At 41.8% G+C, this 14,770-nt stretch overlaps 1 protein-coding gene across 1 annotated transcript in view; it reads right to left on the bottom strand.

Annotated features, from left to right (window-relative positions):
* SLC9A9 (solute carrier family 9 member A9) overlaps positions 1-14,770 on the bottom strand; it is a 349,626-nt gene that overhangs the window by 84,182 nt on the left and 250,674 nt on the right. Inside the window, exons 13-15 of the mRNA XM_056849656.1 lie at positions 9,303-9,342; positions 7,672-7,683; positions 670-749 (exon numbers count right to left, since the gene is read on the bottom strand). Coding sequence (XP_056705634.1) covers positions 670-749; positions 7,672-7,683; positions 9,303-9,342 — 132 coding nt within the window. The remainder of the gene's footprint in view (positions 1-669; positions 750-7,671; positions 7,684-9,302; positions 9,343-14,770) is intronic.

The raw sequence follows: 14,770 nt of genomic DNA, 5'->3' as shown, positions 1-14,770 counted from the left end.
TTAACCATTTGCTTGACTTGACATCTTACAAGTGCTCCTCTGCAGCAAAAGAAAACTTCTGTTTTCTAGTTGAGTGACTGGTTAAAGCGAGCAGTTATGAATGCCTAGAGGTCCTTTTTGTTCCATTAAGGATTGGTGAGTTCCTTCCCTTCACCCCTCCTTTGTCTTTCTTGCATGTGGGTGTGGTGGTAAGGGTGGGAGGTGAAATATGGTTCCAGGGTCCTGTGGAGGAAACCCTGGCAACTGTTCACTCCCAATTTAATAACTGCTTGCAATATTTTATTTCCAATAGCGAACAGTTGTCAGGGTTTCCTCCACAGGACCCTGGAACCATATTTCACCCCCCACCCTTACCACCACACCCACATGCAAGAAAGAAAAAGAACCATTAATTTATTGTAAACACTGAATACACTTCTATTGGGGTTAGTTATTTCATTTAATTCCTATCATCTCTTTTAATACCATAACAGCCTCTTTCTACTTCAGGGCTTCCTTTGAATTCCCTGGCCTTATTTCTTTTCTGAATCAACAAAGTGATTTAATTTCTTATGGTATTTAAAATAAAAAGAAATATCCAATTACTCCCTCCGAGTTTTTCTTAATTATTACCCCTGCTAATGAAATTACTTTCCATGGATTGGTAACACAAAAGTGATAAGAGGATACTTATGATCAAAACCGTACCATATTCTGAAGAGCCAGGCACTTTCTGCTTTGGTTGTATTTTTATCCAGGTTATTTGCAGTCTGTAATTTAAAAGAAAAGAAGAAAGGGGTCTTAAAAACTTTGTCTAGATCTTCAAACTTCACAAGCAATAACTAAGTTTGACGAAATTGTACACAAATTAAAAATTCTCATTTCACAATAGTTATGAACCAACAGCAGGTTAGGTTTAAATTTTAAAATGTAAAAGGAACTGAGAGAGAGATTAAAGAAAAGATGCACGGAGAGCATAATCCATTATGATTTTGAACAAGCCCCAATTAAATATGAGCACTCATGTCATTCCCATTGAATTCAATGGCACACATCTCATCCTGCTGAACCTCCTTTCCAGCCAAAATATTTTCTTGTTAGCAGAAGCTAAAATGTGAGCTGTGCTTGTGTTATACCGACCCCCAACAGCAGGATCCAAACAAATCTATTTCCCATTGCCTCACTCTTTCCCACTGTGCGGGAGCTCACAAGTTTGCTGTTACAAAATCTGTTCTCCTTTGTCTGGTTGGATTTCTTCTCTCTTCCTGTTCCTGTTTTTCTTATATACTTGGCATTTATAGGGAGTGGCCTGCCTGCTTGGCTATGACATCTTTTGCTACAACAGGTACTACAGTAGGTTGTGTGCCATCTATTTTAATAATTGGTTAATAATCTGTGGGTTGTATTTATTATTGGATCTTTTAATTGGTGTTTTAACTGGTATTTATCTGTATGCTTGTGATTTTATTGTTGTCCCCTGCCCCAAGGCTGGTTTCAGCCGGGGAGAGCAGGCTAGAAATATAATAAATAAATAAGCAAATAAGCAAATAAATAAGCAAATAAATAAATAAACGAGCCAGTCCCTTCAAACAAATACCAATAAAATATTGTCGAAGGCTTTCACGGTCAGAGTTCATTGGTTCTTGTAGGTTATCCGGGCTGTGTAACCGTGGTCTTGGAATTTTCTTTCCTGACGTTTCGCCAGCAACTGTGGCAGGCATCTTCAGAGTAGTAACACTGAAGGACAGTGTCTCTCAGTGTCAAGGGTGTAGGAAGAGTAATATATAGTCAGAAAGGGGTTGGGTTTGAGCTGAGTATTGTCCTGCAATACAGGACAATACTTTTGCAGGACAATACTCAGCTCAAACCCAACCCCTTTCTGACTATATATTACTCTTCCTACACCCTTGACACTGAGAGACACTGTCCTTCAGTGTTACTCCTCTGAAGATGCCTGCCACAGTTGCTGGCGAAACGTCAGGAAAGAAAATTCCAAGACCACGGTTACACAGCCCGGATAACCTACAAGAACCAACCAATAAAATATGTTGCCACCAGTGTTCTGAACCTTGCATAGGATAGGGTTACCAGCTCCGGGTTGGGAAATACCTGGAGATTTTTGGGGCGGAGCCTGAGGAGGGTGTGGTTTGGGGAGGGACTTCAATGCCATAGAAGTCCAATTGCTAAAGCGGCCATTTTCTCCAGGTGAACTGCTCTCTTTCAGCAGGAGATCAGTTGTAATAGCAGGAGATCTCCAGCTAGAACCTGAGGTTGGCAACCCTGGTGTGGGACCATGGGGTGACACAGCAGGAATCAGGCTCCTGTTGCAGACATCTTCCATATTCAGGCCTAGGGTGGCCAGCTCTGGGTTGGGAAATACCTGGAGATTTTAAGGGGTGGAGCCCAAGGAAGGTGGGGTTTGAGGAGGGGAGAAACTTCAATGGGATATAATGTCATACAGTCCACTTTCCAAAGCAGCCATTTTCTCCAAGGGAACCGATCTTTGTTGCCCGGAGATCAGTTGTATTAGTGGGAGATCTTCAGCTACCACTAGAAGTTGGCAACTTTATTCAGGCCCCTCTGACTCACAGGACCGCTAATGCGGATTATGGTGGCTGGAATTTAATTCTTCTTTTTCTGATCAAAGGGCTAGCAAGCTGCGGCCTGTTTCCTGTTGTTTTGCTGCTGGCTGTGTTTATTCTGCCAGACTGTTTGAATATGAAATTGAGGAGAGTCCCAGAGAGCTTGTCTGCAGGTATCAACAGTCGCCTTTCTATCTGTTGGACTATGGAGACCTCTGATGAGGGAGATGCTGTGGACTCTTCCTGCCAGCTCACTTATGAACTGTGTATGGCAGAGAGGGTGTGTGGTCTGGGTAAGGTGACATCATTATAGTTTTTGAACCCTCACTACCTGTGGATTGGTGCCTTTCCTGCATCCGTGGCCACTCCATGACTGGTGCTCACTGGTGAATTTGAAGGATACAGTCTCATGTTTTTAATATCTAGTTTTTGCATTTTCTGCTTTGGTCCTGAGAGTTCATAGGACTGTGACTAAAAGTTCATTCCTGGGCCTTGCAGTGGCTGGGGATGGCATGATCGAGGCACCACCGCGGTGCATCCAAAGAGGTCTCCTGGCTGCGGCAAAAAAGGTCTTAAAAAAAAAAATCAAAAATAGGGAAAATAGCCCCATTGAAAACAGCGATGCTGTGCCAACAAAAAGCTGGTGCAGCACCACTGTGGCGGAGGGGGCGTTCCTGGCCTGGAAGGGGTTAGGAAACTGCCTACCAGCAGCTCTGCCCCAGAACACCCAGGGAACACCCCAAAATGCCCCGGGAATGCTGAGGCGGCATCCCAGGGTCGTGCTACCATGGCAGTCCTAGGGGGCTGATGCAAGAGGCACTATGCCAGGGTCCATTCCAGTTTGCATGATGCATGTGGTATGGATGCCGGCGCAAGCCCCTCTCCACCTTCTAAGCCCATTCGGCCCCAGGCTCAGGAATGAGCTGTTTCACTGCAATCCTAAGCAAAGTTGCACTGAATGCAGAGTTGCATTGAGGAAAGTGGGTTTAGAAAGATGTAACTCTCTTCAGCATTGAACTGCAAATTATACTGACATTAGCTCTGACATAGCAATGACTGGCATAGCTGCACCATGTGTTACTAGCTGACAGCATTCAAATGGTTTTTTTGTGCTTCACTCCTAATTAATATAGGATTTTAAACTTCATGTACAAATCTGTTCTAGAAGGCATTGATTCATGCACCATATTTTCCCTTGCTGCCCTGGTATTTGAGTACAATAATGGAGCGTTTATTTTATTAATGATTCTAATGTTATTACCAACCAAGGAACATTATAGTTTGTGATCAATAAAAAAATGATATTTCTTCTAAAATGCTGTAGTGGGATTACTCTCAGTTTACTCCTGTCAAGATTAGAAGGTATTTGTTTATTAATTTTATTTATGATTGTTTGTGCTTTACAAAGAGGGCGATTCCTATTGGGATCATAATACTTCAATAATTGTGTCTTGATTCTTTCCTACTGAAGCCCAATATGGGAAATCAGCATGGGGAAATAGAGTTAGTTTCTGATATTTTATTCATTCACTTCAAATATTGGCTGCTGTTTTACAAGCGGACTGTGGAGGAACCTTATGTAGCATATCTTATGGAGATGTGTCTATAGGTATGACAGATATGTTAACACGTATGCAGTAGTAGTTTAGGAATGCAAATGTTCCAACTAAAGATGCATTCTCATTTTACATTTCTGTTTGGATATAAACAACTGTGTGCAAAATATACTCCCATGGAATGTGCAAAATTCTGTGGAGGTCCCTTTAAATATTATGAAGCCAATGACTAATTCTCGTGTGTGCGAAGTGCTGTCAAACTGCAGTTGAATTATGGCTACCCCATAGGGTTTTCAAGATAAGAGACTAACAGAGGTGGTTTGCCAGAGCCTTCCCTGCACAACAACCCTGGCATTGTCGAAGGCTTTCACGGTCAGAGTTCATTGGTTCTTGTGGGTTATCCGGGTTGTGTAACCGTGGTCTTGGTATTTTCTTTCCTGACGTTTCGCCAGCAGCTGTGGCAGGCATCTTCAGAGAAGCCATTGAAATTCATAAACATCAGCACAACTTTAACAGAAGAGAGTTTAAGAATGAATAAGGCTTGGCTTCCTGTCCTGAAAACCTCCAGACTAACAAAGACTACAGTCAACAATAGCCATGCAGATTAGCTTTGGATTCCACACATTAACAGATCACTTCAGGATACAATGGTTCCATATTAACATACCACACCCTCATTAGCACATTATCTTGATACTTACAGGACAATGATTAGCACATTACCTTTGATACTTTTTGCAGGACAATGATTCAGCTCAACCCAACCCCTTTCTGACTATATATTACTCTTCCTACACACTTGACACTGAGAGACGCTGTCCTTCAGTGTTACTCCTCTGAAGATGCCTGCCACAGCTGCTGGCGAAACATCAGGAAAGAAAATACCAAGACCATGGTTACACAGCCCGGATAACCCACAAGAACCCTGGCATTCCTTGGTGGTCTCCCATCCAATTACTAACCAGGGATGACCCAGCTTAGCTTCTGAGATCTGACAAGATCAGGCTAGCCTGGGCCATTAGCTAATTCTTTCCTACCTAAAAATAATGAGTATTTTAAAAGGACATGCCTCCAGTTTACTTGATGGAAGGTATTTATATTTTGTACTACAGTATCCATAGGACAATAGGAAGAACTGGTCCTGAGAGAATTTCTTCTGCTTCTATCTCTACCACCAAGCTGAAAGTTGTCGATTTTATAGCCTTTTTAGCGTAACAGCCCCACAGAAATGATTGATGAGTCATTTCTCCAAATCCTGACTGAGCCTGGGTTTTTCCACAGTGGAAAAACGGCCTCTTCTTTTTTCCTGATGTAACAAATCCACATGATCAAAGTATATGGAGAGGTGGCCCTTGCACAGATGAGCAGACTATGTTTGCTCTGAACTTCAAAAACACAGGTTCCAGTCATTACACCCAAACCAGTTTCCCCACAAGAAGCAATCTGCACTACGAACATATTGTTTGCATTGCAAGTGCTTGCTACCTGACCAGCTCCCATCAAATTGGGAATACATACCTTCAGAGGCTGTCAGATATAAATTGACAACATGATGGGAGAAGGCCATGTGGTAAACACTTGTAGTTGTTCTAGACCAGATAGGGATCATTAGTTTTAGTAGCCTTTAGGGGTGTGCAAAAAATAATTGAAAAAATTCAGATTTGGGTATATTGGACCCAAACATTTTCAGGATTCCTGAATATTCCCAAATCCCCATACCAGTATGGAGTATTTTTCTGGGGTTTTTTTGGGGGAGGGATCTGAAAAACAAATTGGTTCCATTATACCCTATGGGGAATATTTCTGGGGCTCTGCGGGACTGTTTTTAAAGCTAGAGCACCAAATTTTCAGCATAGCTTCTGATGACTCTTCAAACCCCCAAGTTTCATAAAGATTGGTTCAGAGGGTCCAATTGTATGGGCCCCCAAATGGAGGGAAAATGGGGCCCCATAAAATTGGACCCCTTGACTCAGCCTTTATGAAACTTGGGGGTTCTTGTAAGGAGGGTCACCAGCAGCCATGCTGGAAATTTTGTGTCTCTACCTTAAAAAACAGCCCCCTCCCCGAGCACCGGAAAGATTCCCCATGTTCCTTCCCCATGAAGGAGAAGGGGGATGAGGTATTTTTCAGCTTTTTTTGGTTTGGCTTTACCAAATACAACCCCCCAGTAACCTTCCCCATGGTGACCGTGCAGCAGCCTTTAACATTCAGGCACTCTGAATTTGCTTTAATTTATTCTATATGCTGTTTCTGTATTATCATGCTTCTTAGATTTGGTTTCTTAAATCATATTGTAAGTGTTGTTAGTGAAACTGAACTCTGTGGCTGTGTTGTAGACTTCCCATCTTCCACCTGCTGACCCTGCAGCTGTTTGGCTGGGCAGTGGGGGAAAATTGGAGGGAAAAATTGGAGGGAAAAGCTGTCATGTGGTCGTTTCTGGCACAAAACTGGAAGTGATGTCACTGCATTGGTATGACTCAGTGATGTCAGTTCTGGTTTTGCACTGGAAGTGAAGATGTGGGTTACTTTCAATGTAATTTAGTGATAGTTTGCAACTGGATTTTCCTATGTGAAACAGGAGAATCCACTTGCAAATGATTGCTAAAGTGTATAGAAAGGGCATTATCTAATGTGTGAAGGCAGCCTTGTTGTCAGCACAGTGTCACCCCCCCCCCAATCTCCATCCCTCTGGTTGTCAGCCAATGGCTGGTACCTTAGCGAAAACTGAAAAAATAAACAAGATAGATAATGAAAACTGAAGTGTGCAAAGGCCTAGGAAACCAAAGGCATATTTGCTCATATCTGACTTGAACATGAGCCATTTTATATCTTTTAAACCTTGCCTTTTATCAAAGTTTCCTTGGTTTTCCAAGGCTCATTGAAAACAACAAAATAAAAGAGTCAAGCGCACAAAACTTGCCAGACTTCTGTCACTGTCAACACACTCCCTGGGGTGACAGAGAAAATTACTCCAAGGAAAAACGGGTATTGAATATATGGTTGGTGGAAGGATGGTTTTCAAAATGTAGCGCCATGGAGTGAGGAAAGGCTTATGATGCAGGTAAAAAGTTTGGGGTCCTGGGAAGCAATAAAAATGTCACAGGCAATCAAAGTATTACTGAACATGATCCAGCTGTTATTCTTAGAAATGGATGAAAAGCAATAAATCTAGTGGCAGGATTTGGATTCAAATATGCCATGGAATCCTTTCCTTCAGTGTGAGGTGCTCTGGAGAATGGTGTGGATGAGCACGATACAGTTCAGTGGTGCAACTTAATGTTATGCGTAATGTTATGAAGGAAGTCCCACTGATTTCAGTGGCGCTTGGACACAAGTAGATGACTCTAGGACTGCAGCATGCTTAGTGCCAGTGGTTTCAATGGGCCTAATTAAGCCTAAGTTTGTGTTTGATGGTGGGGCTTATAGGTTACAGAGGTAGGAAGGAAGGCAATGTGAGCTTTAAATTCAAGCTAGTTATTCCCTATTTAATATAAAACAAAAGAGTTTAAAATTTCCAATTTTGTTCATTATATTAGCCAACTCTCTCTGGAGACCTGGTGATAGGCCTTTCAAAACACCTGCTCAAAGTATGTATTGTAAATCTCTCTGAGGAGATGTACCTAAGTGGCTTACGAACACAGCAGCCAGCTGAACAAAAACTGTTACAGAACACATTTTGTTTTTGTTGTTTGTTTGTGTGAGAAATAACTCATTAAAAAAATTCTCAAGGATGCTAGAAGAAAGCACTGAGTTGTTTCTAATACCCCTTGCAACCAAGCTTAATGATAACCTCTCCTTCGCTGGTGTGCATCAAGGGCAGCATTGTCTGTATTCTAAACAAGTTGAAAACACAGAGGAGTTAGCTGCACTCTATTGTTTCTGAATACTGTTGATGGCCTCGCAATGTTCAATTACCAAAGACTCTCCACGAATGAGTGGAAATATATGAGCAAGGCAAGTAATAAATGCACCAAGAAGTGACAGATCGGACATGATCTGGAAAATGGTGAGTGCTTTGATAAAGGTAATGTAACGTGATTAGGCCGGATGATTGTTGCAGGTCTCTGGCAACAAAACTGAGTCCATAGCTCCCATTTCAAATAACTCTGTTTCATCAACATCCTTTCCTCCAAATTGAAAATAATGAGTCATCCCCTAAGAACCATCCCCACTGTGGAAATAACAGAGTATCTGGCAAAAACTTAAAGCTAGAAGCATGGAACAACCTCATTTGTTCCTTCTTTTTATACACAGCACATATTGCAGTGGCACAGTGGACTGTCATGAGGAATAGGAAATCTATGTGTACCATCCATATCCCTATCCAGCCTCCCCCATCCCGGTACAAAGCAAGTTACTAATGTTACATTGTATAATGGGAGAGGACTGGTTGAGGTGGACTGGTTGAGGATATAAGAGGCATACGCAGTTCTACCATGGCCCACAATGACTTGGCATATTACCTGAGCATGCTTTCATTCATCAACATTAAAAAGAAAAGGTAAAAAGATTCCACAGAGTTCTAAAGATACCTCCAGACCTATGGGGCACTATGTCCATGGTGAGTTTGGTTTGTAGGTTAAAAAAATGTTGTGGCATAAGATTCTCTAGGTCTACTTGATCAGATGTATTAAGTGAATAGTGAAGATAAGAAAATTTAAAAAACTTATGCATAATGTGATTTAAAATGTCTGAATGCATATAAACCGCTAAGGACTAGCAAGCCCTCTGGTATAGATGGGACCAGTCTCCAGGTACATCCAATCCTGGCTGACAGCTGGCCAGTTTGTTTGACATCCTCTGCAGCATACAATCTTCAGAAGCAGTCTTACTTCAATTGTATTATATTAGCTAATACACATCCTGACCTAACATTACTCCCCAAAGTTCAGAATTTGAATGATACATATTCCCTTGATTTAGTCCCACAAATTTAGTTATCTACTGAAATTCTTTTTTTTAAAAAAAAGCTCAAATGAAAAATGACAGGCAAGTCAAAACATCAAGTCCACTATTGTTCAACATTATCCTCATAAATGTAAATGTTAGTTTCTAGTTTTCTAAGCAGTGCTGGACATTTCCCCAAGGGTTCCTAGGATCTATTCTCTAGATTTTGAAAGTCCCTTGAACTGAACATCAATCTTTTCCAGACATTTATCTTTAAATTGTAACTTGCCTGACCAGCAATTTCTGTCTTCAGATCCTCATCTGGATCAACACCAACCCTATTAAAGAAAGGGAGAGAAGTAAACGGTGATTGCAGAATCACTGGATTTCTGTACAGCAACTATTTCTCACTAAGATATCATAGATAATTGTGTGAATTGAAAATAAAATTACCAAAATACTAAGATGTGACATTTATAAGAAATGTGCTACCAGAGTACCTATATCTCAAATTCAGTTGTTTCAGAGGGTATTTTCTGATTAAACGGATATCAATGAAACTAGGAAAAAAGTAGCCACGGGCTGTTTAGGCTTTGGTATTTACCTGCTTTGACTACAGTGCTGTCAAGATGCTTTACAGAATAAACAAGCAATTTTATGATTCTGAAAGTGCTTGCCTCTGGGAAGCATTCCCTTATTATTTGAGTATTTTGAAGCTTTGAGAGACGGAACAAGTCATTTTGGTGCCTGAGGCAGAAAATCCAAATGACACCCCCCATTGAGATAAAAATATGATAATAAACTAATTGATTGACAATTTGCTACTCCTTTATGGCACCTGAGGGAGAGCCACCATACCCTGCCAAACAGAAATGCCAGTCTTGTCTTTACTAGACAATCTGTTCCCCACTGTGGCAAGTGCTTTGCAAAGGAGAACATGGGCACAGGGCTGATGGCACTGGTGGTGCTGTGACAATTTTATCTATGTATTTACTTTGTTTATATTCTGCCTTTCTTCCCAGTGGGGATCCACAGTGGCTCACATCATTTTCTTCTCCTCCATTTTATCCTTACAACAACCCTGTAAGGTAAGTGAGGCTGAGAGAGAGTGACTGGTCCAACATCACCCAGCAAGCTTCTGTGGTAGAGTAGAGATTTGAACCTTGGCCTTCCAGAGACTAGTTCAGCACTTTAACCACTACACCACATAGAACTAAGTATCTGTACACACCCCTGGGTGTCAATAATTGGAAAGCATTCAATATAGTGTGACAAAAGGAGGACTAGGTTGCTTCTGCTATCAGCTCTGAATAAATGCAGCTGGCAAGGCCAAAATGGGTGCTGATGATTTTGTCTTCAAAGAATATCACACACAGTGCACTAGTGAATTGAAAATTTATAGTTTATAGTATAATTCCTTTAGGTGAGACTGATCTGATGTTTGAAGATATCTCTTCACTGTCAACATCACTATTATACATGCTTAAGCCTGATGTAGCAGTTAAAACGACAGCATGCTGGGTGCAGGGAACTTTCACACATGCCGAATAATACACTTTCAATCCACTTTGAAGCTGGATTTTACTGTGTGAAATGGCAAAATCCACTTGCAACCGATAGTTAAAGTGGATTGAAAGTGGATTGAAAGTGCATTCTTCAGCATGTGTGAAAGTGCCCTGTAGTGTTTAAAGAGTTGAACTAGGATCTGGGAGAACCAGGTTCAAATCCCCACTCTGCCATGGTAGCTTGCTGAGTGACTTTGATCCACTCACTCTCTCTCAGCTTCACTTCCCATACAGGGTTGTTGTAAGGGTAAAATGGAGGATGGGAGACTGATGTATGCCGACCTTAGTTCCTTGGAGAAATGGCAGGACAAAATGTACTTAATAAAACAGCAATCAAAGTGAGACAGAGTTGCACAAAGAGGATGGATCCAGACTGCCCAAGATCCCTCAGATGGGTCACAGCCTGGTGTAAGGAGAATTAAGCGGTCTAGAAAGCTACATTGCAGCTTAGCTCAACCCCTGGTGAAGGATGACCTTTGGTCTCTTCACCGAGATGTGGGATAATGTCAGCAAAGTGATGCCTCTGCAACCCTTAAAAAAAGGTTAGACAATCTGAACTATTATTAAATATCATATCGCTATCCTATCCTGATCAGGAAAGTTGGTGGCAAAGTTCAAGCATCAACAAACAGCGCAGGATCCAAGCATCAAGGCACGAGTTGAAGCTAGAGTGCTCCACAGGAGGCAAGCAGGCCATAGAAAGCTGGAGCTTAGCTTTCAGCATCTCTAAGCTAAAGCACAATTTAATATAAGGAGATGTAGAAGCAGCAAAAATTCTCCCCCACCCCCAGACCATTATAGTGGAGCCTAGAGATGAATAACATTTGGCCCTTGCTTTGCATGTACACCCTTTGTGCGAAAGGTACACCCTTCAAAAAGGTCACATTTCTATCTGTCATACTTGCTAAGAAAAGCTTTAAAAGGTGAGAATAGAATATCCCAAAGGCTCTGAAGCCAGAGACCTTGTATTAAAAAACCCTACATTTGTATTGCTTTGAAGGACTGAATCAAGGTTTTGAAGATAGCAGTAGCTACAGAATTAGGGGTTATTCACAAGAGTAGGAAGCTCTGATGAGGACCAATTCACATGACTGATATGTGTCTGCTTGACCTTTGGATTTTTGGTTGTGTTCTTTTTCCGTCCGGATGCTTTTGAAGTCCTTGGTTAGCATAAGATCAACTTGGACTGCAAACTTTTAAAAAGTGAGTTAACAGTGGGTGCTGCCTCAGAGCCTGCGCTCACAGTTCAGTTTTAACATGTTTGCTCAAAAGCAAGTGGAAAAAAGCAGGAAGCCATGTCTACAATGTTTGCACAAGGTAGCCTTTGACAGTTGTCCTCACAGAATTCAGCAGAAAGAATTGCATGTTGGAAGAAACAGGGGGATGCCACGGAAAGCAGCAGCCTTGTGTTGCACTTCCACTCACACAGAGAGACACAAAGAGACAGAGAGAGATCTATATCTATATCCAATCCGTATCTACATCCAGTATTTATTTTAAAGGTTTACAGGTCATGTTTCTAACATTCAAAATAGCATACAATATTTTAAAACATAAAATAATATAAAATCAAAACACAAAATATGCTCAAGGTTTAACTGTATTTTAGGAAGAAGAAGAAGAAGAGTTGGTTTTTATATGCTGACTTTCTCTACCTTTTAAGGAGGATCAAACCGGCTTCCCTTCCTCTCCCCACAACAGATGCCTTGTGAGGAAGGTGGGCTGAGAGAATTCAGAGAACTGTGACTAGTCCAAGGTCACCCAGCAGGCTTCATGTGTAGGAGTGGGGAAACCAACCTGGTTCACCAGATTAGAGTCCGTTGCTCATGTGGAGGAGTGGGGAATCAAACCCGGTTCTCCAGATTAGAGTCCACCGCTCTTAACCATCATACCATGCTGGCTCTCACTCTCAGGATTGTTAGTCCCAGGGTACAGATTTTTCCAGTTGTGTGGGATACCTTCCATCTTGTCCAGCCTGAGGATGTGAACAGAATTCTTGGTAGTTTGAGAACTATCACTTGCTTGTGTGACCCTTGGCCTTTCTGGCTGCTTAAATCTGCTGGTGTAGAGGGGGGCTGGGGGACTGGTGGGGGCGACACTGTTCTGAGCCTGTTTGGGCTCTCTCTTTTTTAAAGAAGCCATTTCCCGCAGCTGCTGTATGGCTGCAGGGAACATAAGTTTGGTGCAGGAAACCTGGAGCCAGCTCTTAAAAAACAGTTATGTGTAGTTTAACCTGCTGTCATCTGTATGTCTGTCTGTTTCTGCTGGAACAACTTCAGCTAAGCTTTTCTGTTTGTTGCATATGTTTCTTCCAGAAATAAATCTTGAGGAAAAATTTCCATGCTGGATAATCCAAGACTTTCCCAAGAATGAACCTTATGTCCAAACCTTTCTTCAAAGACTCTCTAGATAAACTGTCTCTGGCAATTCTTTGATATGCTAAATCTTAGAGGCAGTCTCTAGCAGGGAAACCTCATGTGCTTGAGAATTCATTGTTCCACTTATCTGCATCCCTTTGATCCAATATGTTTGCTACACAAAAGGTTTCTCATAAAGTTGGACCCCAGCCTACATATGTTATTTTCAGTTGGCTGAAGCAAGACTGACAGAAGGTACAAAGGGTTTTCTTTATTTTCATTCCCTGCAGAAACCCTGAATGCTGCAACATGAGACTGCCAACCTGACAGGAATCGCAGTTCATTTTCTACAAGAGTTTTATTAGTAAGAAATTATCCTAAATGTGGTCTGCATGTTGTGCATGAACCTTTAATCAATAGTTCTCTAGTTTGAACTGTTACCTTCTATCTTTAGTCCCATACCGTCATTTCACAGAGGCCATTCAGGACACTTGTATGATAGATAGATAGATAGATAGATAGATAGATAGATAGACAGACAGACAGACAGACAGACAGACAGACAGGGCACAATAACATGACAGCCGCCGCCATTTTAAAGATATTTTAAAATTCTGTGAGGGCCCAATGCTGATTGGGCCAGCTGTGCAGCACACACACCCCATGCCTTTTCAAGTCCTGAAACCGCTCGGGGAGGGAGAGAGAGACTTATTTCCCCTGTGGCTGTTTCAGCACTAGAAAAAGCATGAGGGGAGGACACGGGTGTTGTGCTAAGGGCCCAATCAGGATCAGAGCCTTGTGGCATTTTGAACTGTTTTTAAAATGGCGGTGGCATCCTTGTGAGGATGTCATCACGTTTAGTTTGGCCTGTAGATAAGACAGGGATCCTGTCCTTACAAAGGTAAGAGTGTTATCTGAGGGATCCCAGATCCAAAATACATTTTTGTATTCATTTCTCCTCCAATATTTGCAGAATATAGTATCTAGGATCCAATCCTGGAAGTACAGTCTATGACATTATTATGTAAGATTCAGGTATTATCAAGGAAAGTACACAGACCATTCAAAATAGTGGTAAATTGTGATAATGTAGCTTCCCTAGTTTTAGTAAATTTGTTACCACCTGAAATGGTTGAGGGATCTCATGTCCTTTTTAAGTCCTTGAGAGATAGTAGCAAAGTGCTTCATGAATTCTAGTTCATTTTCAAGCTGGAGTCTTTTTTTGCAGCTTTAATAAAGAATGTTGACTTTTTACTTGGATCAGATACCCAAAATAGATACGGCCCATGATAAACTGGGACTGATGGGAGCATGGATTTAGATGATGAATATTTCAGTCAGTATTCATGCTGTGCATTAGATTCCTCTCCACACATTTCCTTGTCATCAATTGATTCCTCACTTCTAACTTGGTGTGATTTGGAAAGGCTGGATTCCAGACTCCAGGTGGGACCTGGGGATCCCCTGGAATTACAGTTCATCTCCAGACTACAGAAATCAGTTTCCCTGGAGAAAATAGATGCTTTGCAGGGTGGATTCCATGACTGTGTACCCCACTGAGGTCCTCCACAAGCTCCATCCCTAAATATCCAGGACTTTCCCAAACTGGATCTTGCAACACTACTTCCCATCCCCCGCTGGTGGCCAGGGGAGACGTGGAAACCCTACTCTTAGTGTTGCCAGGTCCATCTTCACAACCGGCGGGAGGTTTCTGGGGCAGAGTCTAAAGAGGGTGGGGTTTGGAGAGGGGAGGGACTTCAATGCCATAGAGTCCAAGACTTTAGACATTATTCTAATTCTTCTAACACCATTGTCTAATAAATATATTCATAACTACTTGAAGA

This window comes from Euleptes europaea, chromosome 5 (assembly GCF_029931775.1).
Source record: "Euleptes europaea isolate rEulEur1 chromosome 5, rEulEur1.hap1, whole genome shotgun sequence".
Classification (NCBI taxonomy): Eukaryota; Metazoa; Chordata; class Lepidosauria; order Squamata; family Sphaerodactylidae; genus Euleptes; species Euleptes europaea.
Note: the sequence above shows the minus strand (reverse complement) of the source record. Positions and strands in the feature narration are given on the sequence as shown.